Source organism: Aspergillus japonicus (genome assembly GCF_003184785.1).
Source record: "Aspergillus japonicus CBS 114.51 unplaced genomic scaffold BO86scaffold_119, whole genome shotgun sequence".
In the NCBI taxonomy this organism is placed as follows: domain Eukaryota; kingdom Fungi; phylum Ascomycota; class Eurotiomycetes; order Eurotiales; family Aspergillaceae; genus Aspergillus; species Aspergillus japonicus.
Genome location: NW_020291756.1, coordinates 21169 through 40621, shown reverse-complemented (window position 1 = coordinate 40621; position 19453 = coordinate 21169). Strand labels below are relative to the sequence as shown.

The 19453-nt window shown below is 52.4% G+C and overlaps 5 protein-coding genes across 5 annotated transcripts; 3 read left to right on the top strand and 2 right to left on the bottom strand.

Annotated features, from left to right (window-relative positions):
• The first annotated feature begins 2902 nt into the window (after positions 1 to 2902).
• BO86DRAFT_30831 (uncharacterized protein) lies at positions 2903 to 3820 on the top strand. Its single transcript, XM_025667774.1, has 2 exons — positions 2903 to 3280; positions 3678 to 3820. Exons 1-2 carry the CDS (start codon positions 3049 to 3051, stop codon positions 3761 to 3763), a joined length of 318 nt encoding a protein of 105 aa, XP_025521960.1. The 5' UTR covers positions 2903 to 3048; the 3' UTR covers positions 3764 to 3820.
• A 1011-nt stretch (positions 3821 to 4831) lies between these two features.
• BO86DRAFT_30775 (uncharacterized protein) lies at positions 4832 to 5540 on the top strand. Its single transcript, XM_025667749.1, has one exon. The coding sequence runs from the start codon at positions 4950 to 4952 to the stop codon at positions 5445 to 5447; it is 498 nt and encodes a 165-aa protein (XP_025521959.1). The 5' UTR covers positions 4832 to 4949; the 3' UTR covers positions 5448 to 5540.
• Positions 5541 to 8215: 2675 nt separating this feature from the next.
• BO86DRAFT_30729 (uncharacterized protein) lies at positions 8216 to 9392 on the bottom strand. The gene is made up of 2 exons (XM_025667729.1): positions 9032 to 9392; positions 8216 to 8884 (listed from the first exon to the last, which is right to left on the bottom strand). Exons 1-2 carry the CDS (start codon positions 9337 to 9339, stop codon positions 8560 to 8562), a joined length of 633 nt encoding a protein of 210 aa, XP_025521958.1. The 5' UTR covers positions 9340 to 9392; the 3' UTR covers positions 8216 to 8559.
• Positions 9393 to 10731: 1339 nt separating this feature from the next.
• BO86DRAFT_30718 (homeobox domain-containing protein) lies at positions 10732 to 13151 on the top strand. Its single transcript, XM_025667724.1, has 2 exons — positions 10732 to 11248; positions 11310 to 13151. The coding sequence occupies exons 1-2, from the start codon at positions 10925 to 10927 to the stop codon at positions 13047 to 13049; spliced, it is 2064 nt and encodes a 687-aa protein (XP_025521957.1). The 5' UTR covers positions 10732 to 10924; the 3' UTR covers positions 13050 to 13151.
• Positions 13152 to 15398: 2247 nt separating this feature from the next.
• BO86DRAFT_425765 (putative nuclear localization protein) lies at positions 15399 to 18481 on the bottom strand (the record flags this gene model as incomplete). The annotated part of the gene is made up of 3 exons (XM_025675497.1): positions 17946 to 18481; positions 17552 to 17683; positions 15399 to 17326 (listed from the first exon to the last, which is right to left on the bottom strand). The coding sequence occupies exons 1-3, from the start codon at positions 18046 to 18048 to the stop codon at positions 15399 to 15401; spliced, it is 2163 nt and encodes a 720-aa protein (XP_025521956.1). The 5' UTR covers positions 18049 to 18481.
• Between the last annotated feature and the right edge of the window lie 972 nt (positions 18482 to 19453).

Here is a 19453-nt window from a genome sequence, read left to right as displayed (position 1 = left end):
TTACCATATAGATAGACAAGACTAGATTAGCCAGCAGCCAGCCAGTCAGCCAGCCAGTCAGCCAACTACCCAGCATACATACCAGAGAACACCCAGGACCAGACCCGATGCCCATGCAGTCATAGATCTACGCAACACGCACCCTACATCCTACTCTTGGGGCCGAAATGTACTCTGACCCGCCTCACCCCAACCAGCAAACACAGAATACCAGAAAGATGAATAGACATGGTATCATGCCCATGTACAATACCCATGAATCACTCGCCAGATCTGACCCAACAGGTAGGTATTCCGTACTACCAGGCCTCATCACACCAGGCTAGACTCGACCGCCGAGCCAGACCAAACCGCTTCCAAGTCCCAAGCGCTCCACACTACGCAGTCACTCGAATGGCCTTGGAGGAACCTGCCATCGACTTTATGATACAAGCCATGACTACCAGTTACCTTTCACGCACAGAGCACCATAAGCCCTGAGAGATAAGTCCGAAGGTCCCTTAACCACACGCTCACTTCATACCCTCGCATCAGAGATAGATAACCCACTTCCTAGCTCTTGAGAACCAGTAGAGCCCCATCCCCATGGTATACAAGTGAACGCCAGACATACCCACAGAATCAACACCATACATTGAGGCAACGTATCCAGCCGGTGCCAGCTAGTAGATCCCGTAACTCCATACAGAAGGCCATACAGAAGGGTACCTAAGTCATCACATCTTGCATACCTACCGCTAGGTACATACATAGAGTACAATGTATCCAGAGCCCAACAGGCAGCCTAGTCTACACCATCCTACCTGCCCCTGGGGAGGAAAAAACCTGAAGTATCTCCCCCCATGTACCGCTACGCTACTCAGTCCTGTACCTACCTACTTACCTAGTACTCAAGACCATACATATTCGATAGGGTGGCCTAGAAGCGAAGGGTCTAGACCTCGTCAACTGCGCCTTTATGCCCGACTCCACTAAAGAACAATTAGAACAGGTTTCTGTGGCAGTATGGCTCTGAATCTCTCTGGGATTGAATTCGGGTCTGCGTTAAGTGTTGTGGATGGGCTTGCAGCGGGATATCCTGCTCACGCGGTCCTGGCTTCTCAATCTTGTATGGGCTGTACTGCCGATGTAGAGTCCGTTGTGGATGGAGATGTGGATGGAAGATGGGAGGGAGATTTGGGTCTGGTGGAGGGGTACCTTCCTTTATTTTGGGTATGAGCGTGGTGCTCCCTAATAGTACGGGGATGTCTTTAGTAAGGTCTTCGGTTTCTATAGAAGGAAAGAATGATATCGGTGGTGTAGACGATACGATATAGGGGTTGAGGTTGGGGGATGTAGGGGAGAATTACCTACCTAGCTTTGATAGAGCGAATCTGGTCAGAAGGACTCTTGGACATATAGTTTGAATGCGATGCGCACTTGCTGCCAGCAGCTCTCTAGATCTCGCTGGTCTACTATCGGTAGGTAGGTACCAATCACGGATGGTATGGCGAACGATGTCCAGGATGTCGATCCTGTCAGTACCCTGCCACCAGAGAGATACAAAAGGTACTGGCCATAAAAACCTCCTCCTTCTACTAGTGGCGAAACCACCAACTGCAATAAAGTAACCTACAACACCCGCTATGCTACTCTGTACACCTTCTGCTATAGACCATAGACCATAGACCATAGACCACGAAGCCAGAGCAGACCATATCCCACAACCCACAACCAAGCCCTCCGTACCCACAGAAGAACCCAACAGCACGCCATCCTGACAACAACAACCAAATCAACTCATCTAGATGGCCACCAGAACAGTAACAGTGGCAATGGGCTTCCGAGCCAGCTGCCCGCCCCTCGCCCCGCCTCCCAAGTGAAACGTTTGTCTTCTGTGGCAAGGATAACTTCGTGGCCACTACAGGCCGGAGTACATACACATCCACATACACATAAAACCTGGAATTTGCGAGGTTAGCGCGATGACGACCCCGGATCATGCATGCATGCATGTATATGGAGTGATTTGTTTCGTCTACTCAGACTACCTTCGGGCTAAATTTGTTTGGTTTGGTTGTTGTTCGGACAACGGGATTATTCTTGATCATTCACCGGGTATTGTTGGCTTTGTTTACTGGTGCATGCGAAGGAGGTAACCATGCTCGTTGGTGTGGGATGGCCATGGGAGTAGCCTGGAGAAGGTAGGGTAGGCTACGGAGTGAATTTTAATGGCAGCACTGTACATGTACATGTACATACCCCCGCTGGAGCACATTGTCCCGTTTCACAGACAGCTTTTACTGTCACAACTGCAGCAGCAGCAGAAGAAGAGGAGGGGGCGACGAGTCTTCGTACGGAGGACGCGAGTACTGTACCTACGCTTCCCCAAAAGTCTCCAACTCGAAACCCCCACACGACACCTGTCGGGATTGGCTAGACCAGAAATATCCCCTACCGGTAGGTAGGAGGGAGCAAGTCTCTTTCATCCGGTGTCTCGGGAACCTCCATGGGATTGTTCGCATTGGACACCGAAAGCCCGAACGAAAGGCTTTTGCCCTTCCGCAGTGATGATGGCCACCGTAACTACGGAGTAGCTAGCGGTGAGCCGAGAACTACCTGCATCTAAAGGCAGGAAAAGAAAACCACCGGGATTGAAAGCTTTCAATTCCGAGCGAGAAAGAGCGGACAAACACAGAGAAGAAACCCGAGTGATTTGCCCGATGAAGAATGGCAAAATATTGTCCGACCACTGGTGGTTCATCTTCACCGACATGGAGGAACTTCGCCCTACCGTGACAGCTCCTATCCATTGGAGCGGAATAGGAAGTTCTCTAGAGTGCAATCAATGCAATAAATCATCAGATTAAGTTAAACGGCTGACTGTTGGGATATGGTCGTCGCAAGCGTGCTCACCGACAAAACTAGAGAGTGAGGATCCGGAGATGTATCATGTATGTATGCGCGTTTGTTCTCCTCCTCCCCCCGCCACCCCACCCACCCACAGATGGGTCCATGATTTGCAAGAAGCCTTCTCTGTGAGTTTCCGTGCCTTGAAAAAAGGAAAAGATGGGGGGGGGGGTTCGGAAGAAAACGAGCAAACCACCAGCAACAGACATCGGTCTTATTGCATGGTGGCTGCCGCGGTGCACTCTCGCACCAGCCGTTACCGACTCCGTACAACTGTTCAACTGTGGCTCGTCTAAACCGAATACCGTAGTTCCCAGTCCGACTGGATGCGGAGACACGGTTTTGTTTGTTGCTGCAGATAAGGCTGTCCGACGTAGACCGAGACTGAAACGCGATAAGCTATGTTAGAATCGAAACGAACCTACCGGTATATCCTAGGGTCACCCGTTTGAGAGGTACACGAGCAGAGTCAGACCTGCAGAATCTTCGGTACAGCTTCCAGGGAAGCTAAACATCAGATGGCCAGAAAAAGAAAAAGAGACGTGTCTCCTTCTTGCCGGCGATGTTCGCACAATGGCAAGTCCCAGGAGATTCTGCCTCGTTGACCGAAGAGGCAGATCAGGTTCTGGAAAACAGACATGTCGAATTCGCAGACGAGGTCCGTGTGGATCGTCATGATCCCTGCTGCAGCTCCCGGGCTGGAAGATCGAGCCGAGCTTTCTCAGTCGAGTGAGCCTTCAAGCTGTGTCTGACGCCCTCTGCAAGGGATGGAGCTCGCTTCCCTGGAGGTGATTTTTTTCTTCTCTCTTGCTCCCTGGAAGACACAACTTCCTGGAGACTTCGGCGGGACCGTATACCGCGGAATCCACAATAGCGATGGCTGATCGGATCGAGAAGCTTGCCATCCGGAAATACCACGTTAGCAGAAGAGCGCGACCACCAGGCAAGAGATCAAAACAGGGCTTGTGATTGTTACAGCAGCATTGCTTCAGGCAGCAATGAATTGATCGGAATCGCCTGGTGCCATCGTCCGCCAAGCGTCACCAAAACATTCACCGTTCTGGTTGAGAATGAAACTTGACAAGGGGCTGCTCAGGATAAGCGGCGGCCGCCCTGAAGCGCTGAGTAGAGTCGTACAGTCACAAAGTGATAGAACCCGAGATGCCTGGGTCTGGAGCAGGGATAGTAGGACGATCGTAGGGCCATGGCCTATGGATCGAGCCCTGGTGGCGAACTGACAAATCTTAGGATTACTTTTTTTTTTGTTGCTGTCTCCCTCAGAACATGACACGATCCTGATACGATCTAGCCAGGTTAGCCAGGTATCTGAGTTTGGAGCTGATGCGAGTTTAGTGGAGGAGTGATAAGTGTTTGGTGGTGTGGTGGTGGTGTGGTAAACTCAGGTAAGTTTGCACTACTGCAGCAGCTTCACTTCAATAAGTCCAAGCTAAACATTGCCTCAGGGCTAAGGCACCGCTAGGATAGTCAGGTGGTGTCGATCACAGTGGCTGATGCTACCAGACTGAGCTTAGCTTACTCTGACCATTCAGCACCGCCACTTCATGCACTGTGGCGCTGCAGGTCTTGCTACAGGGACGGCTCAAGTTGCACCAACGGAGACACCACCAGGCATTCAAATGTCGGTTCATGCAGACAAGGAGGGCGAGGAGGGGGCTGATAGCTTGCAATCACATCACACCTAAAGCTCGAGCCCGCTACCTTTACGCGGGTTATCCGTCGCCCGTCTTCCTTCTACATTTCTTCCATCAGCCCCTGATAGAAAATGATTGCCGCATGCTAAAAGTGCCGACCGGCAGGGCCTGAGAGCCAGCCTAGTTTCCTTGGTCGACGGCGGACGCAATGAGCAATGATCAGACCCAAGGGACTGGAAGCGCTGGAGGGTTGAACTGTCCGGGTGATGGATTACAGGCAGTAGAGGAGGATCCCCCGGTGCCAAGTCAACCTTATACCCAGACAGGGATGCCCCCATGTCATTCATGAGGAGGGGATCGACCTGCGGGCCCCAGTCGAGCTTACGGGCTTGGTGAGATTCTCGTCAAATGAGGCTTCCAGGAAGGGCGGGCTGTAGTGCAATCGACGCTCCTCATCATGGCACACGCACCCCCCTCTGTCCAGGTATTACAGAACAATCACATCCATGCACCGAGGATCATCGGGGATTTTATTTCCTTTTTCTGCATCCCACTTGCAGCAGCGTTGCTCCCCTTTCCAGGGTCCATATTTTGAGAATCCCCTCTCAGTCGGTCGACAACGGCCTCTGTTCGATCCCAGTGATCCTCAGCAAACCACTGGGGAAGGGATCTGTGCGGATGCTTGCGGGATCGCCCCAGGGGGGGGGGGGGGGGGGTTTATCCAGACAGGTTAATCCCCTCCCATGCCCCCGGAAAATCTGTCTCCGTTGTAGATGGAGGGATTGGTGGTCAGCTCTAAGTTGTGATGCATGGTGTTCCCCAGTGCTGATTGGTCCAAAGGCTAAGTTACTCAACATGAACCCCCCACCCTCTACTTCAAACCCATCACCCATGCTAAGTGGGTAGGTCAATGTATTCTGGAGCACGCTTCGAGTGGCCTGAACCGCTTATCGCGACAAGTTCAACCGAAGAGCTGCATCCCACACGTGAGCCCGCAAGAACCAGTGCAAACGGGTGCTTGGTTTGATGCAATCACTGGAGGAGCTTGCAAGCAACAGTCAGGAGTAAGCCCGCATCGAGCCCCGTCAGGAGCTATGACAGTGGACATAATGAGATTTGACGACTTCTCCGTCCACCGTCCGTGGTGTGCATACTGACGATCTGTTGCTCCGGAATCAAGTTATTGGTGTCCGCCCATGTTTCGAAGTTCCTCCCAGAGCCCCAATTATCTATGAAGCACGCCGTATTCCGTAGACAAGCATGAGTTAGGAAAAAGGACTTGGCTCTAGGTAGTTTTGGGAGCTCTTCCAGAGACTTTATCGTGGAATCAACACTGATGCAGTGATCGCCCATGGAATCGCGATTGAGCATTCGAACCTGGAAACGTTCTAACTGTCAAAGGAACCAGTGTCTCGAAGATCACCGCATACAGACCGAAAGGGCCCAATAACCTCACAGAAGAAGCAGCAGCAGCAACAGAAGAACAGGGTGGTGACCCATGCACACATGGCATGCATGCATATGTATATCAGATGGGCGAATCTTTGGAGCTGTAAGTAGTTACGGACACAGTACGGAGTAACTCACTGATTGCCCATCGAGCACCGGTGTGGCGAGAGCGCATATGATGGCGTTCGAACTAAGAAGCCCCTAACATGACCATGAAAAATGGAAAAGGCCGTGAGCAACTTCAGGTTGTCCAGTGACTACGGATTACTGGAGGCAGGTAAGCCCATGAGATTGATTGACGCGCGGGCGCTTCTTCGGACTGCATACCGAACTAGCGCCGAAATGGGAAGGAGCATGTTTTTGAGTCCCGAGTCGATTTTGACAGTCTGCCACAGGCAAGAACGGGCCGCTGTCTGGGAGCATATTCTCTAGATGGGAAGAATGTTGGTCTCCCATTCACCAATTCACTTCCAACTCGGAAGTAAGCTACTAAGCTATTCGAATGGAAGGGGCAGGGAAGGGAAGTCGAAACTCGTTCGTCGTTCGAAACCCACCGATCCCTGAGGCTGATCGACGGAGGATCTGTCGACTATTGGATTGCGGTGGGGCCTTAGGCTGGTTGAGCTGCCACGCTGTTGAAACTTGCAGCAAACCCCCCCCCCCAGAGTGTTGTTAATCTTCAAGTCTGATCTGCTTTTAGTGCTGACTTTCCTGAGGTGTCTCCCTCCATTGCTCCCTTTCGGGTTACTCTAGTGCTGACCGGGGTGGTCGGCCTTTGCAGATCCAGGAACTCCAAGCTCTTCTGACCCAGGAACCTTGCGGGAAGGGAGAAAAAGAAGGTTGACAGACAGGCAGGTCCTGGAGATCCGTGCCAGCTACTTTCTGGTTCTGGTTCTGGTTCTGGTCCTGGTCCTTGTTCACCCAAACGGAACAATGAAGGTTATTCACGCCATTATGCCAATGCGCAGTCTCGCTTTTGCTGCATGCAGTAAACGTAGGCCCCAGAAAACGCATTGACTCAATGCTCCCCGCTTGATTGTTTCGCCATTGTGAGTTTTCGAGGAAGTGCAAAGGATGGGAAAAAGTAGGTGTGCATACCGTACAGTACATCCTGTACCGTGGGTATAGTAAGTATTGCAGATGTACAGTACAGTACAGTACCGAGGCTAAACGTAATAAGATAAGTGAACCTGGACCCAGACAGAAGCCATCATCACATCATGCCCATCATGCTTTTGCGGAGACCCGACAGGAGGATTGCCATCATGTGATGACAGCCTGAGCCTAAGTACTGGACTAGGCTACGGTCGACGTGCTGGTTGTGAATCATGGGCCAAGTGTGCCTAAGGTTTCATATGATAGGACCCCAAGGGTTTGTTTCTTTTCTTCTTAAGATCATCAAATATCAATCGGAAGTTGGGGGGGCCCTCCCGGACAAGAGAGGATCTTCGGACCGCTGGGAAACTAAACCGGATCCAGAATATGTACTTTACTGTACGTACGGTGAATCTCAAGCGCCGCTTGGGACAAACCATGGACCGCACCCCCGATTACTACCCCCAAAGTCCCCGTGATCGCTGCATGGCCCAGTAGGAACAAACCCTGAGCTGAGCCCCCATCCACCCACACACCTACGGAGTACTCATATCTTGGTTGTGCCAGACTTTCCCTCAGGCTACCAACTGACTCTATTCAGCGCCGGACCCACTTGAGGGGTCGTGAGTCGTGACGGTCTTGTCGAGAGTTGCTTTTCCTCTGCACGGTAAGACGTGAGACGTGACGTTGCAGCTCTTTCTGCACTTGGAAGGGTGAGCAGCAGTAACAGCTGCTGCTGCTGCTGCCGCCTCAGCCAGTATCATCTTGCTAACCATGGAGGAGGGCGCAACTGGAACTACTACAAGCAATGGTCTTTATCGGATCTTCCCAGATGGAACCCCTCCCCCTGGTAAGAGCTAAAATCGGCCCTTAGTGTTGGTGGCGCTAATGCAGGAACTGACGAAAGTCCAGGGAACGCTCCCAACTCAGCATACGGATGAGCGCTCTACACAGTTTTCGCACCTCCAGTCATGTTCTGAATCATGAATCCCGGGGCAATGGGCCAGACTGTCAATTCGAGCTGACACAGGAGCTTAACCGGCCAAACTTTGACTGGAATCCAGAGTTTGCATTCCCCGGGAAGCGTTTGGGGGGGGGGGGGGAGTTTTGAATGCGGAGCGGGGGGGTTGGGGGGGGGGGGGGGAAGTTTGAATGTCGAGACGAGGCGATTGTGCGGAAGGGGCAGAACAAGTAATCCGTGGTTCACCCAAAGGCCCCGGCCCGAGTGTGGTACAGTACGTAGGGCTTTGAGTCTGAGGGCTGTGGTCTAAGGGGGAGGAACACACTCAACAAAACTTAGATCTCTGCCAAGCCATCCAACAGTTAGGTGAATAGGTAGATTTCACACACACACACATACAAACACTCATAACATGAGAAGAAAAATCGTACTCCAAGGCGCAAAGAGGAGTCAGGCCAATAGTCTGTTCGCATTCCTGGCACGGGCGAGAGCATCATTATCATCAGCCTCTTTCTAGGGAAAGAGGGGATCCGATCCATCTGGGGCGCGCCGCCCTCTTCTTCCGGCACCGCTCGGACGGATCTGACGATAACGAGGAAGGAAAAAGCAATTGAGCATCCTCTCCAGGCTGAGGAACAGGTTGCATCGTGGACCCATTCCTTCGTCTCCGTACGATCGGCCTGGCGATAGCGACCGATCCTGAGCACCAACCGTCACCGCCACGGCGGAGGGGGGAATTGATTCACGCTGCTGAGACCCTCTTGGCAACCTCCGGTTGTTTCTGTCTGAATTGATCTTCTGAAGCAGAAGAAGAAAGAGGACGAGGGGGAAGTGGCACCTGTAGGCTTCGGAAGCGATGAGTCAATACTTGTCGCTAACTACACACACTCAAGTACGGAGTCCATATAGTACGAGTACGACTGTCAGAAGTACTGTACACTACACAGGACAAACAGTGACTTATCCAGGGATATCCGGAACTAACCTACGCCTCGCTCTGTTTTGCTGTTCTGGAACCACCAGGGAACGGGGGGGGGGGGGGGGGGGGGTGCCAGCCTTGAAGGGTGAGTTATTTTTAAGAACACAAAATGGTACGGAGACACAAGAGAAAGAGCGAGCGGGCAAACCGCGGAGGCAGACTTCCTGAAGGCTGAAGGGCTTCCGTCGTACTCGTAGGTAGCTTGGTAGAAATGTGTAAGCCCAGCCCGCCACCCCCTTAGGTAGCAAGCGCTTTGCTCTCTGGGTGTCTTTTGGGGGAGGGGCGGATGGTAAGTTGTGGAAGTGGAACGCCATGACTGGGACTGGAGCTGGAAAATCAAATCAAAGAATAAATTCGGGCAATCCCTCCCCCGTACGGTACCTGGTAATGGGTTCGTTATCCGGCCAGCTCGGCTAGTCCCGAAGGGGCAGGAACTTTGCTCCATCTGGATCCTCGGGATCCTCTGGCTCGTAGCTGGGCGATTCAGTGGTAGAGCATTGTTGATAAGGGATAAGATGGATTAGAAGGTCATGGGAGCTGATGATGACAGCAATTCATAACATTCAGTCAACAATTGATGGTGTGGAAATGAAAGAAAAAGAGAGAAATGAGGGAAAAAGTAAAGAGCAGGCTGTAGGAGACTTTTCCAGCAGGGTTAGGATTACAATACGGCCCTGATACTAGTTGAGCCGGCCCAGGCTTGAATCTTGGAGTAATCTTGGAGTCTTTTTTTTGTTTTTTGTTTTTGTTTTTTTTTTTTTTTTTGTTTTGCACCTTTGCATCTTTGCACCTCCAGCCAGTTCCGGTTGGGCGATCGCCAATCATCAGTCTCCCTTCCACACCTTCTGTCGACTGACTCCATTCACTGCCGACCAATCCCAACTGAGCAAAGCTATGGAGCTGAACACTCACTCACTGCACTGCACTGAGCTCTCTCTGCTTGTACCAACTCTGTACTGTCTTGTCTTGTCTTGTCTTGTCTTGTCTGTTTCGTCTGTAATTGTCTGTCTCTGCCTCTGCCTCTGTCTCTGTCTCTGTCTCTGTCTTGTCTCTTGCTCTCTTGTCTTTCTGCTGCTGCTGCTGTCTTTAGCTCTGCCTCTGTCAATCCAATCCAATCCATCCTCTGCTTTCTTCTTGTCTCTTTTTTTGTTTTTTCCCCTTTTGTCCCTATCCCATCGTCACTCTCTCATTTTACTTCCCTTTTCCCTTCAAACTTCACCTCACCTCTTACTCTCCTTTTCCTCTTTCAGTCATTCATTATCACGTTTTTTATTCTTGCTTTTCCCAGTCAGCTTAGTCGCTCCCTCCTTTTTCCTTTTCTGTGTTTCCTCATCGGACATAATAATTATACCTTCCTTGATCCTCTTGCGTTTTGGCTGTCGCCCCCCCTCCTCCTTCGTCGCATCCACCTCCACCATCTCCTCCTGGGCTAACTTCTCTAACACTCTCTCTGACAATTGTTTTCTTTTTTCCTATTTTACACGAAAATCCACAGATCGACTGCAAGTATAGGATTATATACTTTCCACTGCTTCCAGTCTACTCGTTCCAATCATTACCGCCACTTCATCTCTTATCCTCGTCCTTTAAGATCCGATCTTCCCGCCCTATCCCACATCTACTCACCCCTCCTACTCCTATCCAGTATCGTCATCAGTCAGTCTTTGGTGGTTCAATTGTTCGATGACCAAGTCTCTGTCCTCGTCATAGTTGCAGCTCCGTTGGCAGCAGCTTGTCAGGAGCCCTCGAACACTTGGTCACCAACACCGCATCGCATCGCACCGCACCGCACCGCACCGCATTCCACCCCATCCCAATCAGACTACTCCCCCATACAAGACCACCCTTCTCATATCCTCCTTCCTCGCTCATCTCTCCTATACTTACTCGTCCGTCAATATGAACTACCTTCATCACACATACGCCTTTACGGGCGTTCCAATGGATCACCAACCGGTAGCCTTCGATCCGACAATGACCCATCCCTCCATGATGCACCCGATGGATGGCTACCTCTACCCACACCCCCCCTTTGACATGGTCGATTTCTATCACCAGCCTATCATGGACTACGACGAATATGCAGAGAACCTCTCGCGTCCGAGATTGACCAAGGAACAGGTGGAGACTTTGGAAGCCCAATTCCAAGCCCACCCCAAGCCCAGCAGCAATGTCAAGCGTCAATTGGCGGCGCAAACAAATCTCAGCCTCCCCCGTGTAGCGGTTAGTGGTCTTCGATGCTGCAACAAGCCTGTGGGAAGTTTCAAAGCTAACGAATGTTTAGAACTGGTTCCAGAACCGTCGGGCAAAGGCGAAGCAACAGAAGCGACAAGAAGAATTCGAGAGAATGCAGAAGGCCAAGGCGGAGGCCGAAGAGGCTGCCCGGGGGAAGTCAGACAACACAGAGACCTCATCCGAGTCGAATCAAGACGCCAAGACCAAGAGCGACGAGGCACACGAAGATACCCCCAAGCCATCAACCGAGAAGCCCAGCGAGCGGACAAAGACGACCTCTTCCTCTTCGCGGTCCAAGCACCAGAAGACGAGGAGTGAGTCGGCCCGAGAGGCCACTTTCGCGTCTCTACAAAGAGCATTGAACGCTGCTGTCGCGGCGCGCGATCGGTATAGCCAAGATGGGGACAACAGCCATCCGGCTAGCGTGGATGGGTCGGTGTCTCCTACCACGACCTTCGCGGCCAACCCTCGCAGTGATAGTCACGACGAACACAGAGTTAGCTCGGGTGACCTGAGTCCTTCGTATGCACAGACGACGCTTCCCTGGGAGCCATCTCAGACCTCCTTGGACTTTGTAACGGCAGGTGGCGAGTCACTGACTATTCCCACTCTTGAAAGCCCTCACGATATGCAACTCCACTCTGAAGATTGGGCCGGTCACATGCATTCGTCGACCAAGCCAATCTCAGGGTACCGATCGGCTAGTGACGCGGAGGCTTCCTACAATACAGTTCAATATCCCATCCATCAAGACCTAGAGTTGTCCCGACGGGGCTCGTCAGACGAGCTCGCCGATAGCTTCGAAGGTATTGGGATCAACACTCCGCAAGGGCTGTCGCAGCTCGTCCACGGGGCCGACCGAGCTTCGTGGAGAGAGGCAGGCAAGGAACTTGACCTGGCTGCTCGCAGAAAACGCCCGAGGCCTGCTGCGATTGGTATCTCTAGATCTTCGTCTATGCTCTCAAGCTCGTCGGCTATGTCACCCACAGGGAGACTTCCTGGTTACGGTAGCATGAGGCACTCGAAATCGGCGCAAGGACTCAACTCTCGTTACGCAGGAGTGAGAAAGGCGTCCGCCGCACAACGCTCGCCTCTCAACCTTTCGACTTTTGCCGAAGCGGGTTCTCTCAATTCCAAAGCCGAAATGTCATCGATGTTGCAACCCACGGTGACCGCGGGTGGATTGGCACCCCCCACACCTCTGACCCCGGAGGATCTGCACCACCTGCTTCCGAACACCCCCAGTGATGCAGGCTACTGTCTGTCGGCACAACCGACCAGCCAGCTGTTTCCCACGACGCAGCCGATGCAGATCACCATCGCCTCTCCTCCGGCGACACCGTTAGCAGTGGATATGCTTTCCGGGTATCCGTATCACGGGGGAGCTCCGCCAATGTCGGCTCCCGCTCACTACAACTCCTTCCATAACTACACATCATGTGAAACCTCAATGACAGGCAGAAGTTGGCCCGATGCGACCTCCATGTCATCTCCTGAAGCTTCTTTCCAAAGCCCCTGTCAAGTCACACCGCAGCCGGACATGGCTTCGATGTCGTATGACAACAGCGGTGAACATGTTTCCGTAACGGATTCTCCGTCGTTGATGTACACGACTACCGATGTGGACATGCCCATGTCAGCTGCGCTGGGTGGCGACTCGAAGCCTCGGGAATTCATCTATGAGTTCCCCGAGCAGCAGGAGGCCCAGCGATATGGTGCACAACAGCTCCCTTCGCAGAAACCAGAGGCATACACATTTGCCAACAACAAAACCCCGAATGACTTCTGATTTATTGTTTTGGTTGGAATTGTGCGCATAATAATACCCCCCACCCAGCTCACCAGTCACATGTACCTATTTTCCCCTGCGTTTTATCTTCCGACAGGGCCATGACTGGTCTCGATTGACTTTCTTCTTCTCTGGAACCCTTGTTGGCATTACATATATATCCTAGGCCACGTGTGTTTGATTCCAGGAGCATTTCTTTTTTCCTTATCTTTGAGCCAAGGGTTGATTCATAACTTCTTGTTTTGGGAACAAGCATGTGAAAGTTTTGGAAGCGGCTGTTTTTTTTTTTCTGTGTGCGTCTGTGTTGAACATCTGGACATTTGGAGGCATTGGTTCACACCACCTTGTCACGTACCTACTACTACTACTACTACTACTACTACCACTACTTACTGTAATACATTTAATCTGGAGGGGTGACGAGGCAAGTGAGTTTTGTTGCTGCAGAGGCAGAACAGACACCATCCGCCGAGTCTCTCGTTTGAACAAACCGAGAACGAAGAAATCCATTCTGATTCTGGTGGTGTCGTAAAGGTAGCAAGCTTGCGTATGTGTTTTGCAGCTCTTGCGTTCGCAAAGACAACTCAGCTTAGCACAAGAGGGTGGCTGCTCTCCCGTCTATGGCTGGCCAACTGGAATGGGATGAGTGTGCTGCCATGGCAAGCATCGTCTTATACTACAGGACAGCACAGTACCTCGACATCAACCACTACATCCCACGCTTCCACCCCCGAACCCTATGTCAAGAGAAGAGCAGAGCAAATCGTCCTCCACTTCTGCTGCCGTCGACTAGAAACCCCATCCCCATTCCCCCCCACTCACCCATCGAGTAAGTAAAAGAAGCAGTCCCCAGCTTGATACGTAGTCGTCTCCCCCCCCCTACCCTCCATGAATCAGAAACGATCCGGCGGAGAAAATCCACCCGATCTCCCTCAGTTCATTGGATGATGCGAGCTTTCCTTTCCGCAGGAGAGCGCTCAAGTGTCCGGGTCACGGGAACTAGTTAGTAGAGAGAGAGAGAGAGAGAGAGAGAGAGAGAGAGAGAGAGAGAGAGAGAGGCCTGACTGAGGTTTTGGTAATGCGCTAATCTACCGGACCGGTTTTTTGTTTTCTTTGCTCTACAGAAGGTCTTGGTCGGGATGGGGTAGAGTAGAGTTAGACGGATGGGGTTTTCTGTAAGCGTGGAGCTCATCATGCTCTCCACATGATGTAAACCAAGGCGAGAGAGAGATCTGATCTGACCTAACCTAACCTACTTGCTGCGGGATTTTCGATGATGATGGTGATGTTGATGTTCGAGGTGGTTAAACGGTGACACACCAGAGATCGTTCTCGATGTGTGGGCGACAGCAGACCAGGGGTCACGGTGAAGAGCTGGGTAGCGAGATCAGCGCAGTAACCAGGACCTGCCTAGTACAAAAAGGTATCAATGAGTAGATTTTCTGGATGAGGACACGAGATACTGGCATGTATGAGTGAAATGAGTCACGTGCCGTGCCTGGCGGCTTATAGACGACACTTCCTGATCCCTAGTCCGACCTACTCATCTACAGCCACCCCAATTATAATCAGAAGGAACCTCAACTCGTGAAAACGGGGTTAGTCAAATTAGTAATCCCCGAAACTGTGCAAGCTGTACGTGATCTGCATACCATAGACACATAGAAGAATAATCATAAGACAGATGACGAAGAGACAAAGACGATATCTGTATGCAAGATAAGACAGAAGAAAAAAGCCACAAGGTCATAATAAGGATGCCCAGATGAAATCGTTGTCAAATAAAAGCACTGTAAGATAGATCGGAGGAGAGTGAGACAGATAACCATCAATGCAAACAGAACAGGGAAAAAGAAGATCATCCAATGTAGGAAACGCGAACAAAACAATATCCCAGGGCTGACAACACCGAACCCAAGAGCAGAAACAATTGATTGACCGCCATCCCATCTGACCGCCCCTCTATCCTAGACATATGAAAACCATGCACAATCTCCATATTCGTGACTGCGGAACTCAGCTTCAGATTCTTGCAAAACCACCATTGGGGGAACACAAAGAAAGAAACAAAAACATGACAGGGTATAACAAAGGGTATAGACAAGGGAAAAACGCAGATTATCATTAGCCATTATCCAGGGGCAAAGGATAATAGAGAGCAGGAATGAAATGGGGTATGTCAGATACAACATCATGGGATAGGGAGAAGGTCAGATCAGATCAAGCAGGACTCAAAATCATAGAAAAACCGAATAATGCGTCTCTTTCTCAAATATCAACAGCATCTTGCAGAAAAGACCCTGCACACGCCCCATCATGAACTAACGCCAGCTAGAACCTCTATCAATCTCAATATCCAGACCATCCGAGGGGAGTGCCGGATTGACCAGGCTGCGGATGTCCCGGTTGCATCGGGCCGCCAGGTGCTGGAGGCCAGCCGGGCATCGCTCCACCGGGACTCATCCCCATAGTCATGCCCTGTTGCTGTGGAGCTCCAGCCATGTACTGTTGACCTGCTGGACCCTGCGTGGAAGGATATATGGCCCGTGCGGCAGGTATACCTGGATACTGTACAGCGGTGACTCCAGGGAAAGGCATGGCTGCCATTTGTTGCTGCTGAGGTGTTTGCGGATGCATTGGGAACGGTTGCGGCATCGGGGGTGCCGAAGGCCGAGCTTGATTGCGGGGCGACTGAGAGGCATGTTGCTGGGGAAGAGAGTGCGCGAGTGGCGACGGAGACTGCTGAGGGTGCATCTGGGATGGGAACTGCGGCATTGCTACACCCTGCGGGCCAGCGGCAGAGATAGGCGATGGCTGAGGTTGCGGAGGCGGCTGACCCCATATCTGCTGCGGCTGGGAGGGGTACCCGTAAGGGCCTGGTGGCTGTGGCGTTCCTGTAGGTAGGGCAGGATTCGAACGTTGGTGCATAAGTTCTGGACGGGCTGCAGGGACACCTCGAGCAGGCGACTGCGCTACAGGCGGCTGCTGATGGGCCGTTGCAGATTGGAAGCCCGGCTGACTAGATATCATGGGAGGCTGATGGGGAAGCATCGCTTGTGGTGGCTGAGCCTGACTAATCACACCGGTCGAAGGCATTTGGGGCGACTGCATTGGCTGAGAGGCTGCCGGGGCCGCATCGAGTGGTCCAGGTAGCGAAGGCGCCGCCGAGGCCGGGATCTCACGCTGCTTGGAATAGAAATCTTCCAGTCCTTTCTGCCGAAAGCTGCGCTGTTGGGTCAGAACCTTGTTGAAATCAGCGGTATGCGAAGCTTGATTTAGTATTTCCGCAGCTGTACTTGGCTGTGACCGGTCTTGGTAGGGCTGGCCCGTCATTTCCTGACGGGGTCGAGGCATGCTGTTGTACTCTCTTAGACGTGGGTCATCAGTGGTGGTCGCCATGTGGATCATTGGGAGCGGCTGCGAGAGTGAAACCGACGGCGGTGCGCCGATCGTCATGCTGCTCGGCACAGCCTCCAGCGCGTTGCTGTAGATGACATCGCCATGAGTCAGGGTGGGCATAAAGTTGGCGGCGCTCGCTGCCTCTGCTGCCGCAGCATCGCGGGCTTTGGTACCACCACCGGGGCGTTTTTCGCCTGCGAGATCGTCCTCCGTGAATCCCTGTTTTCGCGCTTTGCCCTCCCAGTAATCATCACGCACCCGTCGTCCGTTCACAATGACGCGGCTGCCGAACTGGCGGAACATGGACTTGGCCGTTACAATGGCAATCTGACGAGAGCGGTATGAGTACGGCAATATGTCCTGTTGGATCAAGTCGTCCTTCTCGATCTGGGTAGCGATTATCTTATGCAGAGACCGATTTTTGTTGAACAGGAGATACGAATCCCGGTAACCCAGCACTCGCGCACACTCAGTAGCTAGCATAAACAGCTTGGTTCCACGCAGGGGCACGCGAAAGGTGCGGCATTTGTACTCGCGACCACCTTGGAGGTAACCCATATCATCGACCTTCTTCTCCCCAGAATCGTCGAATTCCTTGGGGACATATTCGTCACCCGCCTCGTTCAGCTGGTCGGTAGTGTGGTCGCGTACAGTAGGAAGAGCCTTGACCAAGGCAGCCTTGGTCGGCGTGCTTTTCTCGGGCGGTGAAGCTTGTGGCGGGGATATATTAGCGGATGCTTGAGCCGAGAGAGGCTGGCTTTGCATCCGTGGGGTTTGGGCATGAGTATTGGACGAGACTGGCTGATCACTATTTGATGCTGTCGCCGGTCGTGGCGTCTTAGGAGGGCGACCCCTTTTCCGACGACCATGGTCGTCCGCTGTTTCCAGATTGCACGTTAGCCCACGATCCCAGTAGAAGTAAGCAGTATAGTGACGATCGGGTGTGAGCAAAGAAACAACACATGACAACAAGCGCGAAAATCAACATTGTTCAAACACAAAGCTTCGGTGAAAGAAGACCAGATGCACGCGACAAGTACGTTTGACCTATACATCCTCCATCCAGAGCTCGACAAAGTGAATTGCCGGACAATCCAGCGCACACATACCATCTTCATGATCCCCATCTGCGCGCGCATTCCCTCGCTGATCTGGGGTACGACTTCGCTTGACACCACGAGGGGCTATGCTAGGGTTCGTGGGCCCGAAGGATGAAGGGGGGATGGCAACGGCGACTAGGAGAAGGCCGTCAGTTTGGAGGTTGTCGCGGTGGACAAAGAGAAGAGGAATGTACACCCATTATGACCTCCGTCAGCGGTAGCAGAGCGGCTGCACCGCTGTTGACCGCGCCAATAAGATGCGAAACTCAACTTTCACCTTGGAAGCAATGCGCAAACAGAGACAAACTAGGTTGGATTGAAAAGAGCATCAAGGCACGGAACAGGCAGGTGAACGGGTATGTAATAGGATGAGACAAGCAAGAAAGCAAACACATACCGTTGTTCAAGGCTGCAGGGTTGATCGTGCCCGAGCCATCAACAAGATCTCCTCCGATTCCATTCATCGGAGCGGGGACGGAAGAGTGGGAAGTGCTATACATGGCGGGCCAAGGAAGGACGGGAGGGAGGCGAAAAGTCGAGGGAGCCGTCGCAAGGCGGCGGTCGCGTCAGGCGAACGCGACAGGTATCGATCGGAGTGTCAGACGTGGGGGAGGGGAGGGGAGGGATGGGGAGGATGGGGACTGGGTTGGCTCCCTGTGATGGGTGGGTGGGTGGTGGTAGTAGCGGTGCTGCTGCTGCGAGACCCAAGGAAGAACTAGAGGGCGAGGATGCAAGTGATGACGAAAAGGAGGACGGACGGGCCACGAGTCGCGCATGCAGTGGTTGCTGGAAGCGGATCAGCGGAAAGGCTGGAGCAAATCGCCAGACGGAGATTGAATGAATAAGAACGAAGGATGATGGGAGGATGGGGAACTCGGGCGGTGAGAGACAGAGCGGCAGAGAGGCGGTGAGAGATGGAACCACTAACACCAGGAGATGATGATACAAGTTGAAGGTAACAAGCGAGAGATGAGATGAAATGAAATGCAAGAATGAAACAGTCTCAAAAAGACAATACGAACTGATATGCAGAAAAGACTTAAGATACGAACACCCTGCAAGCAAGCAAGCCAGCAAGCAAGCAAAGAATGCGTGCAAGTAATGTGGCTGAAATGGATGATTGAGGATGTGGCGAGTGAGAGAGTAAGTTGGAAGTTATTGCCAGACACTGCACAGCCACATGAGGCTTACTAGCTGGCAGGGGGAAAGGTAAGAGTAAGACAACAACAATGCAACCATCCAAGGTTCCCCCGGTCTGCAGAACGCAGCGGTTCCTAGTTCAGGTGGAGGTACCAAACCACTAGTAGATTCCTAAGTCGGTACACAGCTGGAAATCAGCCGTGGATGATTCACAGCGTGCCGCTGATGGAACCGATCAGTGGGGACGGGGATGACGGGGGGAAAGAGGGGGGGCGGAAAGGGGGGGGGGTGTATGCCTGTGTGTGTGTGTGTGTGTGTGTGTGTGGAAGGGACCTTAGGGAAGGGAGAAGGAGGGGGGCGGCAATGGATTATGTGTGACCAAAGAAAGGATAAGGAAGTTTAGACGTGCGTGGGTGCAAGGCAAACTGACCGGGACGCTTGGTAGTTGGTACAAATTGAGGTGAGTGGAGTGGGGAAGAAGGTTAGGTTGGAGGAGGATGAGGAGGAGGAGGGTTGGAGACCGGACTGGAAAGGAAGGAAAAGAGAAAAAATGGACAAGAGAGAAGACGGGGGGGGGGAAGGGAACAACAGGATGATGGATGATGATGAGGGGGGGAGGGAGTGAGGAAGGGAACTGGGACTGGTTCAGACGGGGAATGGGAATGGGGAAAGAAAAAAAAGGAGAGTCAAGACTCAAGACTCAAGAGAGGGGAACACAGAGTGCAGTGGAAAAAGGCGGGAAGGCGGCGGCGCCACTCTTGCGCG

Excerpts from the sequence above, each read along its gene's own strand:
- BO86DRAFT_30831 (XM_025667774.1), top strand. The coding sequence starts at position 3,049 with ATGGGGGGGGGGGTTCGGAAGAAAACGAGCAAACCACCAGCAACAGAC. Across the intron at positions 3,281-3,677 it reads ACGTAGACCGAGACTGAAAC|GTGATTTTTTTCTTCTCTCT; the intron begins GCGATAAGCTAT and ends GCTTCCCTGGAG.
- BO86DRAFT_30775 (XM_025667749.1), top strand. The coding sequence starts at position 4,950 with ATGAGGCTTCCAGGAAGGGCGGGCTGTAGTGCAATCGACGCTCCTCAT.
- BO86DRAFT_30729 (XM_025667729.1), bottom strand. The coding sequence starts at position 9,339 with ATGGCGTTCCACTTCCACAACTTACCATCCGCCCCTCCCCCAAAAGAC. Across the intron at positions 8,885-9,031 it reads CAAAACAGAGCGAGGCGTAG|GTGCCACTTCCCCCTCGTCC; the intron begins GTTAGTTCCGGA and ends CGAAGCCTACAG.
- BO86DRAFT_30718 (XM_025667724.1), top strand. The coding sequence starts at position 10,925 with ATGAACTACCTTCATCACACATACGCCTTTACGGGCGTTCCAATGGAT. Across the intron at positions 11,249-11,309 it reads TCAGCCTCCCCCGTGTAGCG|AACTGGTTCCAGAACCGTCG; the intron begins GTTAGTGGTCTT and ends ACGAATGTTTAG.